This window comes from Mus musculus, chromosome 8, assembly GCF_000001635.26.
Source record: "Mus musculus strain C57BL/6J chromosome 8, GRCm38.p6 C57BL/6J".
NCBI lineage: Eukaryota > Metazoa > Chordata > Mammalia > Rodentia > Muridae > Mus > Mus musculus.
The window spans coordinates 28,654,389-28,669,026 of record NC_000074.6 but is presented as its reverse complement, the minus strand read 5'-3'; the positions used below and the strand labels follow the sequence as shown (position 1 = coordinate 28,669,026).

The 14,638-nt window shown below is 41.8% G+C and overlaps 1 protein-coding gene across 11 annotated transcripts in view; it reads left to right on the top strand.

The window, feature by feature from the left end:
• Positions 1–14,638, top strand: part of Unc5d (unc-5 netrin receptor D) — a 572,955-nt gene that overhangs the window by 550,645 nt on the left and 7,672 nt on the right. For all 11 annotated transcript variants that reach the window (NM_001347498.1, NM_001347500.1, NM_001347501.1 and 8 more), the window contains one exon: positions 2,083–2,261. In NM_001347498.1, coding sequence (NP_001334427.1) covers positions 2,083–2,261 — 179 coding nt within the window. The remainder of the gene's footprint in view (positions 1–2,082; positions 2,262–14,638) is intronic.

Genomic DNA, 14,638 nt, shown 5'->3' with positions numbered 1-14,638 from the left:
AAATGTTATGGCATTCCGAGTTACAAGCCAGGAGTACAGAGTCCTACTGGAAAGCAATTTAAAGCATCCTAAAGCACCCTGATTTAAAGACTACTTTTGTTATTAGTCCGTCCCAACCACAAGCATGGAAAGAGTTTGTATGAGATTATTTTATGATGTATGCTAGAACTGAAAGCAGTCAACTGAACTCAAGGGGAATGTTGGATGTGCACCTGGCCATGAAGCTCTTTTCTCTTGGAACATCCCAGATGTGCTTCTTTGGAGCATCCTGAGTTTTCAAGACACATAACCATCTTCCCATGTCTCAGGATAATAGAAAACATAAAAAGCACTGCCAATCATTAATAAAATCTCTACGTCAGCCAGTCTCTTTGACTGAGTTTTGATGAAAACGTACAAGCCTGACACTACCTGTGAAGGGTCATGGTGGCTCCAGTGCCCACAGTAGGAAGACATAATAAGGTCATGAGTCACGGAGAAATCTGAACGGGACTTGGGGCGGTAGTGAAGCATGAGCTGACTTGAAGATGGATGCAACACACAAGTTCGTCCTCCAAATGCTAACTGAGTGGGGTTTAAAGCATCCTACCTCCTCCCTAAACCATCCTTGAATTACTTCTTATTCACATAACAGATTGCCACCAATTTAGAAGCATAAAGAAAATTCCTATTTTTATAAGTCAAAGCCCAAGCATAGTTGCATTCTCTGGTCAAGATCTCGGCAACTGAGCCAAGGTTTTGGCTAGAGAAATGTTCTTATTGGAGCGCAGAGTCCACGGTTGTTCACATTGTTGGTACAACCCAGTTCCTTGTCCTGTGGGGCACAGGTTCCCATTCCGTATGATATGCATAGGCCAAGGGTTGCCCTTGGATCTGAGCTACACATCTATCTGCTTCCCAAGCAATTCTCATGGGCATGTTTTCATCTTCTTCTCCCAGAGCAGTAGGCAATGCCTCCAAATTCGGGCTGTGCATCTCAAAGGTAGTATATGTGCCTACCTTGCATAAGGCTCTGAATTCAATCCTCAGTACAGTCAAAAGCAATGGGGGCAAGGGAAGAAAGGAGAGAGAGAGAGAGAGAGAGAGAGAGAGAGAGAGAGAGAGAGAGAGAGAGAGAGAGAATGAGAATGAATACGTTCCAGAAGAGTTATCCTGTTTTCCTTTTGAAGGTGTGTAACCACAAGATTAACCTGTGGGTTAGGTTGAATCCACAAGGGAAAAGAAAAATAATGAATTCAAAGCCATCTGATTAGGTCCTTTAATTATGTCAGCAGTGTCCTTCTTATTTTATGGCATATAATAACCATGGGTTTCGTCGCATCAGATATTTATAAATTCTTACAATTCTATTAGTCCACATGAAGCTATCAGCCACCACTGTAGCCTGCCAGATCTCCTTGTGACTTCGTCATGGGCGTGGTGATCTAAACATTGTTTTCCTTGCTGGGCAGGCAGCATGTGGAAGCCTTGCAGCCATCACTGTGCACAGCTCACAGAAGCATTGTCTCGGGCAGAGTCTGTCTCATTGAAGGGAGTTAACTCAAAAACGGAATTAATCATAGGGCCATACAACTGCAGGAGTAAGGAACAGAACAAACTTTTGTAGCATTAACATACAGTCTCCTCCCCACCCCCACCCCCACCCTTGCCTTTACAGCTTCCCAGTCTGCTGCTTTGATCAGCCCATTTGTCTTTGGTCTCAATGACTACCAGAGGGTCATTCCTCATACTGAACCCAAATCTGTCACCAGGTAGCTTCTTCTAACTAATTCTCATCTATCCAAAAGCCTTAAAAAATAAAATAAAAACTACCTAATTCTTCCCTTTCTAGACAGGGCAGGGTGTCAGGAGCTGGTGACCTATGATATCTCTGAGTGGAAGAGGCCACTGTAAATCTTTCGGGCGTGATTGATGGGCCACTAAAAAAAGGTCTTTACTATTTTGAAAACTAAGGGAACCTGTCAGTGTGTTTTATGTATGCATTTGGAGCATGTGTGTTAACATAGATTTTTTTTCACAAATAAAAAATGTCAGCGGTGTTTTTCTTTGGGCCTGATCACACATCGCTTATCTTGTTTATAGAGTGAACGAGAAACCATCACTTTCTTCGCACAAGAGGACAGTACCTTTCCTGCACAGACTGGCCCAAAAGCCTTCAAAATTCCCTATTCCATCAGACAGAGGATCTGCGCCACGTTTGATACCCCAAATGCCAAAGGCAAGGACTGGCAGATGTTAGCACAGAAGAACAGCATCAATAGGTAATTTGGGGTAACTTTTTTGAAACGCTTTGACTTTGCAAGCTCTGAAAAATCAAGTGAGTTGAGGCAACCATGTGGGCTTGGGAACTTGGTGTATTCCTCTACCTATTTTTATATGGAGTCCAGCTATATTACCAGCTTATCACATCTACTGCCATCTCACCCTGCCTCAGGGTGCACTACCGAAAGTCCCTACTTTGGTTCTGGCCCTGTATCCAGGTTTGCTACTTGAGTTACTCAAACAGAGGCCTAGACTGTGCTGTCCTGGTAAATGAACAGAACATAGCTTACACTGCTACATAGCCACACGGCAGCAAATATCCTGCTGTCCTCCCCTACCCGGTAATGGTAGGCACTGCTTACCACCTAACAGGGCCATGTTCAACAATGGGCACCTAGATACAATTGAGAGGGGATTTCAGGACAACTTTTAGACCTGCCACCAAGTGAAGAGAAAGTTACCTTGACACCACCACCCAAACGGAGTGCCACAGAGAGCCACCGTGCTCATGACTTCATGGGTTAGCAGATGATGTCCTGTCCTAGAGCTTCTTGGAATAGAGAAAGCCCTAGTAAGCTTCATTACCTAAGAGGAGCAGAGGCAGACTCAGAGCAACACCAGTGGGTGGTGGGAGGCTCGTATGCACTGGATTTGGGTTGACTCGTGACTAGACCGCAAAATGAGCTAAGGTTGGATTTTATGCATCATTTTTATTTTCTTTGTCTTTGGTACTATTGTTTGTTTTGATTTTTTTTTTCTTTTTAGACAAAGTTTTTTTTTTCCCTTGCTTTTTTTTTTTTAACCTGCTTGTTCCCCACCCCCCACCCCCATGCTTGGCTTGTTCTCCCTTTTCACTTTTCCTTCTTTATTTTCACAGACACATGCCTGACTCTTTTGTATCTGAAAGGGGTAAGGGGCTAGGTGTCTGCCAAGGGAAGATAGAATACGGCTTCCTGCCTCAGAATGGATCCAGAATCCACAAATGAAGGATCCAACTGGAAATCAGAGACACTGTTGCCAGAAGAAAATGAATTTACAGAGAATAGACAAACCCAAAGAGAATAGATAGCTTCTTGAAAAGGCAAGGCTAGGACTGAAAATGGAAGCATTAAAAAAATATATATGAATGTACAGAAGATACAGTAACTTAGCCCTGCTTCCAAACTTAACAAGTGTAAAAGAGGAGAAATTTCTTGGTTGTCATCCATGAATACCATGACTGTGTCAAGTTCACTTTCTGGTCAATATGGACAACAGGACAAAAAAATAGACCAAGAAAATTAATTTTGTTGAACAATAGTGGGTAGGAAAACAAAACAGGTGAGAAGAAGAAAGGAGGAGAGAGGAGGAGGGGAGATGGGAAGAGAAGAGAGGAAAAGAGGAAAGAAGAGAGGAGAGGAGAGGAGAGGAGAGAAGAGGAGAGGAGAGGAGAGGAGAGGAGAGGAGAGGAGAGGAGAGGAGAGGAGAGGAGAGGAGAGGAGAGGAGAGGAGAGGAGAGGAGAGGAGGGGAGAGGAGAGGAGAGGAGCAGGAGGGGACTGGAGGGGTCAGGAGAAGAGAGGACCCTTGATCAGCAGGGACTCATGTCTGCTCCACACCCTTGTGCTGGAGCCAATTCCAGCCTGTATAAGCATCTCAGTTACATCTCCAAGCTTTTCTTTCTAGTAATGGGCATCTAGAATAGAAGGTATATATCTTGATTCTAATTGTGAGATGTTATGATTTTCAAAGTAATATTAACCAACAGAGAGGTGTTACACAGTCCCCATTGTATCCTTGTGTACTTCTATTGGTACATCAGGTGAGCGTGTGGATGTACCCACTTTGTTCTGTCTAACTGTCCATTTACAATATACATAAGAACCTAGGGTATGTGGCTGCAATGTCATGTCTTTCTGACCTCATACTGTAGGGAAATTGCAAACCATGCTGTAGACTACATGTAGTGTCTTTTATGCCCAGACATCAATGAACATCAATTGTCCATGCTTGAGCTAGCTGTCCTCCCAGTGTCCAGGGTCATAAGCCTTGTTGACTTGCTTATTTTCCCCTAATATCTCATTTCCAGGAAGGTCTAACCTCCCTTGACATAAGGAATTCAAGTACCTATTTTGTGGAAATTTTCCAACATAGTGCCCAGAAAGCATTTTCAACAAATGTTAGTTGTCCACCTTGACATTACCACAATGAATATAAAAATTAGAATAGTGTGAATGCGTATAATCTACTTCCCTCTCAAAATCATATCCAGATAACAGATTCAGTTCAGAGTGCAGTATTTCCTACCTTCCTCTTTGTCCACCAGCTTCCATCTTTAAAATCCTAACTGGGAAGTGAAGGACCTCAACCAGGGTCAGCACAGTTTCTGTAAGTCGCCAGATAAGAACAAATTGGGCCATATGAGATCTGCTGCCAACAACTCAATAACAGCTTACCTTTCTGTCTCTGTGACATGAAGCTTCCAGGGAAGGGTGGGATGCCCACCCAAGTAGGCCTTGACTGTTCTAGTGAAGTGTGAACAGATAGCGTCCTGCATTTCCTCTCAGTCTGTTCTTCCCAGAACCCTGACCTGCAGTAGTCAATCCTCATTGGCTAAAGCTTCCTTATGATTTTGTTGCTCTTGTTAAAGCATTGCCAGGAGCTGAGGATTCTCCTTCGGTTCTACGCCTAGCCTCCTTCAAGGTGAAAGAGGCTGCTGATGCTGGGACTGACACAGATGCGGAAATATCTGGAGAAGCAGAGTAGGAAGATTCCTTGGAACCACCTGGTTGATGTCTGTTGGCTCAGCTCAGTCTCATTTTACAGAAATACCCAAATTTCTTTTATATTTTCGTTTAGACTACTGTCCTATGGGATGCCATGACCAAGGCAACTTTTAAAAGAAAGCATTTAATTGTGGCTTGACTATACTTTCAGAGGGTTAGTCCATGAACATCATGGCATGGAGCATTGCAGCAGGTAAGCAGGCATGGTCCTAGAACAGGAGCTGAGAACTCATACCTAATCTGGAAGTTGCAAGCAGAGAGAACAAGATTGGACTGGGTGTGGGCTTTTGAAATGTCAAACCTAATCCTGAGTGACATACGTCCTTCAAAATAGCCACACCCACTTTAACAACACCATATCTTCTCACCCTTCTCAAACAGTTCTACAAAGTGGGGAACAAGCATTCAAACCCATGAGCCTATTGGGGCCCTCCTCAGTGAAGCTACCCACAAGTACCTGAGATGCATATCCTTCTTCATGCAAAGAAACATGCATGACAGAGGTGGAATGGAATCCATCTCCATTTCCTATTATGCAATACCAGATCACTGATTTAGCTCTCATGGTTAGGAATAACGTAGTATAAAATCAGTACATCTGAACTATGGAAAAATGTATAATTGCCAAAATGCAGACATCACTGGGTAAGACTACTGCTTCAGAGTCAGAATAGAAAGGTGAACACAGAGGTGCAAGGATGCTTTCTCTCACTTTGGTCACATGATGGAAGAGATTTTCAAGAAAATGGAGGAAAATAATTGCTCTTATTATTTTTTTCTTCTAGTCCTGAAATCATTCTTTACCTTTGGCAAGCATGAATGTTAATGTTGCTGAAGAATTATCTATGCCTCTCTCTGTCTCTCTGTCTCTCTGTCTCTGTGTCTCTCTCTCACCCACACACACAGAGAAAGAGAGAGATAAGACAGAGAGACAGAAAGAGATCTGAACAGTAGCCATAGGGGGAAAAAGGAGTAAATTAAGGCTCACCTCCCTGATTAGAATATGAGACATGATAGGGTCTGGCCACATGGATCACATCAAACACTCTGCAGAGTCCAGTAAAGAATGCCATGGATAACTGTTGCAGCTATCAGTGCTGTGAGCAGGGCTGGCTCTTACTCAGCACCCACACTTGTTACATGAGCCAATGTACAAGGTTGCATGTTTAGCCTGTAATGACAGCTGTAGTACCTACCTATTGCTCAGGCCACATGGGATTAATGAGTGGTGATAGAGAACATGGCTGAGGATTGACTACATATCTGCTTTTAGTGCTGGAGAGATGGCTCACTACCGTAAGAGCACGGCTGTTCTTGCAGAGAACCTGGGTTCAGTTTCCAGCAATGACAGCTCCAAGCTGGCTGCAATTCCTGTTCCAAGAGATCCAATGCCCTCCTTCATGGGCACCAGACAGGGACATGGTGCACAGATACATATACAGGAACATACTCATACACATAAATATAAATATTTTTAAAATACCTGCTTCAGCCAGCAATATCCCACCATATCTAAACTGACATTATTTTTGCAATTTTTATACTTATTTCTAAATTACCACTAAACATATATAGATAAGGCTGACAGCCAAGAAGAAATTTAATAAATTATCCTTGAGTAGTTAATATGAACTCTCTCGCAGGACACTATCCTTGATCGAATGAATGATCAAAATCGAATGGACACAAACAAGGATCAAGGGATTTTTGAAAAATGAAGAAAACAAGCCACAAACCCAAAGTTGTCTTTTCTTGTATGTCTTAGAGTGTGAAGCCTGTGACTAGATATTCCAGGCCTCGTGATTTCGACATTCAAGAAACTCTTGTGAGACCAAAGCTTTACTGTGTTGCTATGGGAACAGATGCATGTGATATGGCTGGATGAATAGAGGGAAGTAGCCAAAGTAGAAGAAAATTACATCTTATTAACTGTCTTTCCCAAGGCCTTCCCTAGTAGTAGACTTATTTGAAAATCTGGCAGCAATGTCAGAGAAACGTATTTCTTATTAGCCATCTAGTTCAAATATCAAATGTGACTCAGGTGTTGGGTTCATGGGTGGTGCTGTAAAAGTTGAGAAGTAATGAAAGTCCTCCAGCCTTGTAGCTGATAAATGGCATGGTGACATCTCGCTTTTGTTCCTCCACAGCTTTCAGCAGGACCTTTAATGAGAAGCAATCTTCTTGCATTGAGGTCGTATCTTTTCAGTCCCACTGACTACCCTCTTAATTGGAAGCCACAGTGTAGTAAAATGGCCAGAGGGTGGATGGAAAGGACCCAGGGAGTAGTCATAAGGCAGCCTATTCATCTGGTCAGAAGAACTGCTCAGAATCCTCAGAGGTAGCAAAGTTCCAGAGCAGGCCTTGGAGGTGAAGAAGGGAGGGGATGGGAGAGGCACAGAGATGCATCCAGAATGCACACCAAGCAGCAGCTCCTCCCTCGTTCCCTTTCGAAATGTACTGCGATCGCACCAGATGGAGCTTTCTTGGTTCCGCAGGCTAGAAGCCAGAAAGTACCTCCTTTACCTTTACCGGCTGCCATTTCCAAGTAAAAAGAAATAAAAAATCCTTCATGACATCTCAGAGAATTGATGCACGGGGCAATAGCATTACGTAGGTCCCCGGAGGTGCAATACAATGAAGTTTAAATCAGATTTTCCGGTTCTAGTCCCACGGACTGACTCAGGGTCTGAAATCAGAAAAGCCCATGAGGACAGAGGGACCCAACGCAGCGGAGTCATGGGTATTTGGGTTTCATTCTGCTGAAGTCAACGACTCATGAAACTGCCTGCTCATATGAAGCAGAAAAGAGACAGCCCCGGGACAGGGTTAGCAGTGAACAAGCTGTATGCAGACTGTAAGTGGCAGGTGTCCATCCTGAAGGAAAAAAACAGTAAAGGAGCTTTTTTTTTTTTTTTTTTTTTTTTTTTTTTTTTTATGATCTGGTGCTCCCACTGTCAGCGCCAAGGGGCGATGATAAGGGAGGGCTTTGAAAAGGGATGGCTCCAGGTTTTCTTTATTTCTTTATTTCCAGGCACTAGAAAGCTCATGCTGATCTTTGAAGAAGTAAGTGTCTCCCTTTAAACGGTCCTTTGCTGAAAGGATGGACATGGTAGAACCCCACAGCCAGGCAGCCAGCCAGAACGATGCCCTTCAGAGGCAGCACCACAAACAGTACTGAAGAAGCTAACAATGTTAGCTATCCCCTTTCCTAGTTTCCTCTCCCAAAGTCCCCTATACCCTCCCCCGCCCTGCTCCCCAACCCACCCACTCCCACTTCCTGACCCTGGCATTCCCCTGTACTGGGGCATATAATCTTTGCAAGACCAAGGGCCTCTCCTCCCATTGATGACCTACTAGGCTATCTTCTGCTACATATGCAACTAGAAACACAAGCTCTGGGAGGTACTGGTTAGTTCATATTGTTGTTCCTCCTATAGGGTTGCAGACCCCTTTAGCACCTTGGGTACTTTCTCTAGCTCATTCACTGGGGGCCCTGTGTTCCATCCAATAGATGACTGTGAGCATCCACTTCTGTATTTGCCAGACTTAATTATAATAGCCAGAAGCTGGAAAGAACCCAGGTGTCCCAGAAATTTATGAAATTCCTAGGCAAACGGATGGATCTAGAGGATATCATCCTGAGTGAGATAACCCAATCACAAAAGAACACACATGATAAGTGGATATTAGCCCAGAAACTTAGATACCCAATATATAATTCACAAAACACATGAAACTCAAGAAGAAGGAAGACCAAAGTTTGGATATATTGTTCCTTCTTAGAATGTGGAACAAAATACCCATGGAAGGAGTTACAGTGTGCAGCTGACATGGAAGGAAGAACTATCCAGAGACAGCCCCACCCAGGGATCCATCCCATAAACAACCATCAAACCCAGACACTATTGCATATGCTAGTAAGATTTTACTGACAGGACCCTGATATAGCTGTCTCTCTTGTGTGGTGAGGCTTTGTTGAAGTTATCCACTTATCATGTGTGTTCTTTTGTGATTGGGTTATCTCACTCAGGATGATATCCTCTAGATCCATCCATTTGCCTAGGAATTTCATAATTCATTGTTTTTTATTAGCTGAATAGTACTCCATTGTGTAAATGTACCACATTTTCTGTATCCATTTCTCTGTCATTTACAAAGTAAGATGTCTTAAGTATTTTAACCCTTCCCTTATTGAAGATCAGCCTTGAATGCTTTTCTCTTAATACACTGTAGTCCTACTTTGCACACAGGATTCTCAAAAATGTCTCAAGGTAATTGAATAAAAAAAAAAAAAAGAAATTGACTTGAAGTTGGATTATTTTTCCCACAGATATATTCCAACTCAAAGTAAAGACCAGATCTTGATTTGATGGTCTATGCCATTGCTTGGTTTCTAAAAGTAAGAAATTGTCATGTGTATTCTAGGAGGAGAGAAACGGGCGCATTAAAAGTAGACTATAACTAGCTATGTTCTCATTTGGTAGCTCAGAGACTTCTAGGCTTAGGGGCTTCCATACACTATCCAAAGAGTGGAGGTCCGGTCTTGTCTCTTTTTCCAGGAGCACCTGACACATTAGGCAGAAAGGAACTGGCAAGGGGTGGTGGTGGAAGGGGGCGGATGCAGGAAGCTCAAACTAGCATGGCGGATCTGAGCATGTTTTCAGCTGTCCCTATCCTTCCCGTTCTGTTCTCTGGCTTACAGAACTTGTCTCCTGCTCACTCAGTAGTAGGCACAGATGAGACTCCTCTACCTTTTACCTTGACAGTGGCTTTGCTGCCTCTTGAGTTCCCTGCTAGCCTGAAATTTGGAGATGGAAACATGATGAGCAGAACAAATGGTTACGATGAATCTATCCAATTACTGTTATTCAGTAAAAATGGCTTTTCTCTTGTATTTGCATTTAAAGAACTGTGTGGAGGGTTGCCTTGGGTCGCATAAGAGGCTTTCATTAAATGAGACAATTAGGATGATAGCAGAGATACTAATATTGTTTCATTAGGACTGTGTTTCAATTCCCTGTTCTATACTGTACGGTAGGATTATGCACTATTCTAGAAACAATGTTTTCTAATTTATTCGACAGCTTGAATTTATTTATTTATTTAATTTATTGATAAACTCTTCAGAAAGAAAATATTCTGAAAATAAGCTTTTTAACAACAAAAACAAGATTGAGCTAGATATGTTTCTTCTTCTCTTCTTCCCTTCTTCTTCTTTTCTTCTTCTTCTTCTTCTTCTTCTTCTTCTTCTTCTTCTTCTTCTTCTTCTTCTTCTTCTCCTCCTCCTCCTCCTCCTCCTCCTCCTCCTCCTCCTCTTCCTCCTCCTCCTCCTCCTCCTTCTTCTTCTTCTTCTTCTTCTTCTTCTTCTTCTTCTTCTTCTTCTTCTTCTTCTAGAATGTAACCAAACTTGCACTTGCTGCCTTTGAAGCTATAGATGTAACTGGCTAACAGTATTGGTTTGAAGCCCCAATCCTGAACAATCCTGAATGAAACTGTGGCCCATACATAGGAGAAGAGTCTAAAATGCTAAGGATATTTGGGTGCAGCTCAAAGACAGACTCCTGCTGTATATTATAACATTGATTGGCACATTTATCTTAGGAATATCTGATACCTTTTGAGGGTGATATATTGGGCCTTCAAACCACACTGTCAGCCAATTACATCTGTAACCCCAGGGGCAGCAAGTCCCTGTAACACAACCATAAGTGAATAAAGGCAAAGCTTTGTTGTCTGAGGGTTAGAAAACAAGTTTCAAGGAGGTACAGTGTGAGCTTGATAGCGCTTTGGTACATTCCCTAGGGCTCAGGTGGCCTCAGATTCCCCATATTCCAGGGCTTCAGTAAACTTAATCTTTGCAGGGTCATTAAGAATGCACACAGAGGTAAACTACTCTCTAAGGTATTTGCATTTTAATACTGTGGGGACTGCTCAAAACACCTGGAAGCTTTTACTATACTCTTTCTAACCAGGGTCTCTTCAGTAGAACTAACCATACTAATTATGATGGCCCTATCTGGTGGAATTTTATTATAGTCTCTTAAACTCTCCCCTGCTCTCAACTTATATACCTTAAAAGTCTCCATAAGTATTTCCAAAATCTCTGAATCTAATCTGAATTCCATTCTCAATCTAACACAGTTATAAGTAGGAAGGTGTATTTTGAAAATTAAGTGGGGGTAATGGTATCTCTAGCTGCATATGTAGCAGAAGATGGCCTCCTCGGACATCATTGGGAAGAGAGGCTCCTTGGTCTTGCAAACTTTATATGCCGCAGTACAGGGTAACACCAGGGCCTAGAAGTGGGAGTGGGTGGGTAGGGGAGCAGGGTTGGGGGAGGATATAGGGGACTTTTGGGATAGCATTTGATATGCAAATGAAGAAAATACCTAATAAAAAATTGGAAAAAGTTTAAAAAAAATGAAATGAAGTGGATTACATGTTTTAGTGTGGCTTTATCAGTTTGCCCATACCAAACATGTGATATTTGTCAGGGCGTCTTGGCCCTGCCTTCCACAGAAAGCCCCAGATTATGTACATGGCCAGCTCATGGGGAAGTTTAAAAGGTGAAATTAATCACAGAAGCAAAACTAAAAGGAACGCAGGTATATAGAAAACTCAAATGTTCAACAATACACAGTTAATTAAATTTCATAAGCCATCACCACCACATAAATTTGTGTGTGTGTGAGTGTGTGTGTATATGTGTGTGTGTGTGTATGTGTGTGTGTGTATGTGTGTGTGTATGTGTATGTGTGTGTGTGTGTGTGTGTGTGTGTGTATGTGTGTGAGTGTATGTGTATGTGTGTGTGTATGTGTGTGTGTGTGTGTATGTGTGTGTGTGTGTGTGTGTGTGTATGTGTGTTTCATCATCTTAGTGTGACCCATAATTTCTGGTATTGTAGTGATTGTCCTTGGAGAGCATCCAAGAGAGGACCAAGCCATTTGAGTCTAGAGCTCTGGGAAAGTAACTTGAACTGAAAACCTAGAAGATTCTAAAATTAACCTCATAGTGCAGTGGTTAGACCTTCTTTCTGCATGGCAAATGGCATCTGTCAGGCACCACCAAAAATAGTCTTAGTTATCTAAATTACTTTAGTTGGTCAAAATTTGTAAAAGCTATAAAGTTTAGTGAAGAGCTTAACAATCTGAGGGCTCTAAAATGAGCATAATAAAAAAAATTTTTTTCAGCATACTTCTGAATATTTAGAATTTTTGTTTTGGGGTGATGTTTAGGCTTTATTTCAGAGAGAATAAGGGATGGGGTGGAGAGAGAGAGAGGAGAGAGAATATAACAACATGAGGAGAGAGAGAAGAAAGAGGAAGGGGAGGACAAAGAGAGACAGGGTGAGGGAACCAGTGACTCTCTTGGGAAACTGCTTAAAATCAACATGAATTCTATGTTTTACTAGTAATGTTTGCTAAATTTGAGTTTTTACCACCTGGTATCCAAATGCATCAGAGTTACTGTGAGGAAAAACGGGACTCATATATTAGAATCTGAATAATTTCAAAAGTGTGGTATTAAAAAAAGTCAGTTGTATATATGGCCTAACACTTTATAAAAAATCACATTTCATTTGCATATATGCACTCCATAAAACTGCATCACTATCTTTTAAGGACAGCCTGTTGGAATAAGAGTTTAGTTTAGGTTTTCCCAGGTTGTTTTTTTCTACTATACACAGGGAAACACAGTTTTTTCAAATGTCTTGGGTAATAGCAAGGCAAATCAAATGATTAAGACTAATATGATCTTATAGCTACTAAAATAAATGGAAACTTGGAATGTATATGTATTATACTGAGTGTGTTTGTGTAAATTCAAATAACAAGTCTAAAAGTTACTTCTAGAAGCTCATTTCACTTGCTACAGTATGTTCAGAGATCTGTGCCAATTGAGAGATATATTTTTGTCTCCTTTAGACATGCAGTTTCTTTAGCCCTGGGTACCTATTCCACAGATCTGTACTTTCCCAGGGCTTCCCACAGCCGTGCAGCTGGCACTGTCTAGTCTGTAGTGCTTTTTCTGGATTATGTATATAGAACTCCTACCCGATGTGGGTTCCTGGATATTTTTAAGACTGATTGAGACCAAGATTCCCCACTTGAAAACATATGCTTGATGATTTTCACTATTAAGTATTACAGCTTTTATCTTGTAGTGTCCAGGATCCCTAAATATGTTATTCGTTAAATGTCTTAGAGTCCTGCAGTCAGATCACCTATGTTGGGGCTCAGCAACAGTGGACATCTAGATTGTTTTTTCAAAGGAAAGACAAAGCAGGAAATTCAGTCTTAACTTCTTCAAATTAGCTCTCTACTGTAGATATCTTGCTAAATCATAAGAGTACTGGACAAAGACAACACAATGGTCACAGGGAAAATCTGGCTAAAAAAAAATTGTATCATTTATAAATGTATCAAGGGGGGAAACAGAGAGAGTAGTGTTGTAAGAAAGGTAGAAAGAACATGACAATCAAATTTCAGCTTCACTCCATAATGGTTTCCTAAGACACAGCCATCATTCACAAGAATGTTGTCTGTCGCTCCTTTTGTGGTACCATGGTAGAGTACAGCCACTGCAGAGAGCCGGGCCGTCGGAGACCCACAAAGCCAGAACTATTTATTGTCTGGCCTCAGTAGGTTGGTCAACCTCTGAAGTGGGGCATTTGGATCATTATGATCCCAGTCACAGTACAAAAGCCCATTGACATTTAATAGAAACATCAAAACAGCAGCAGCCCTGAGTAAAATCAGAGTGGTGGTATTGCTCTTTTGGTTAGAGATAATATTTTGTTTGTGGGAAGAGAAGTCCTGTAGGTCCATCCATGGCTAGGCTAACCTCTCCCACTAAGCCACAGCTCAGCCTGTGGTTGATGCTTTTTTAACAACACTGGAGATCATAAAAACTTTTTATTCCTTCTAAAAATTGATATGGAAAGAGATGGCCACACCTGCTAGCATGTGCCTATTTTCCCACTATCCCTTCCAGTTCTGGACTGCCTGAACCTCATGAAAGGGGATATAGTGAGAGCCAGCAACTTCTAGAAATATCTCCCTACAGACTGGAGAAAGTGTTAACATGCAACTCAAAGTTTTTAAGTAAGAAGAAGCAGAATCTTTTCCAAAGTTCTCAAGCAGAATTTACTGTTTCTGCTAGCATGGGCATTAATCACCATTTTTAAAACACAAAGCTGGGTTGTAGGTGGAGACAGCGACTAGGGCGTGAAGATGAGGGTGGGGGCAGAGGAAGGCAAGAAAACACTGAAGGAACTCGAGGTTAGTGTCAGTGATACTGAGCTGACCTTGACCCTTCCTTTGTTAAAAATTAATCTTAGTTGAAGGTATGTGGAATAATTCTGCTTTGTATGCTTTTTGATAACCAGTTGTCTAGAAACTGTATGTTTCCTATAAGTAGTCATGTGTGATTGGAAACTCATCTTCTCTTGTGAACTGCTCTTTATAAGATCCCACTTTGTGATTGTACGTTGGAAATACTGGTAGAAAGTGCTGCTCTCTTCAAAATAGAAAGTGTTCTGCAAACAGTTTCTTCCCAAAACACTAAAATTTCATTGGGAATGACATTTCTGTCCTAACTTTAAAAGTCCCC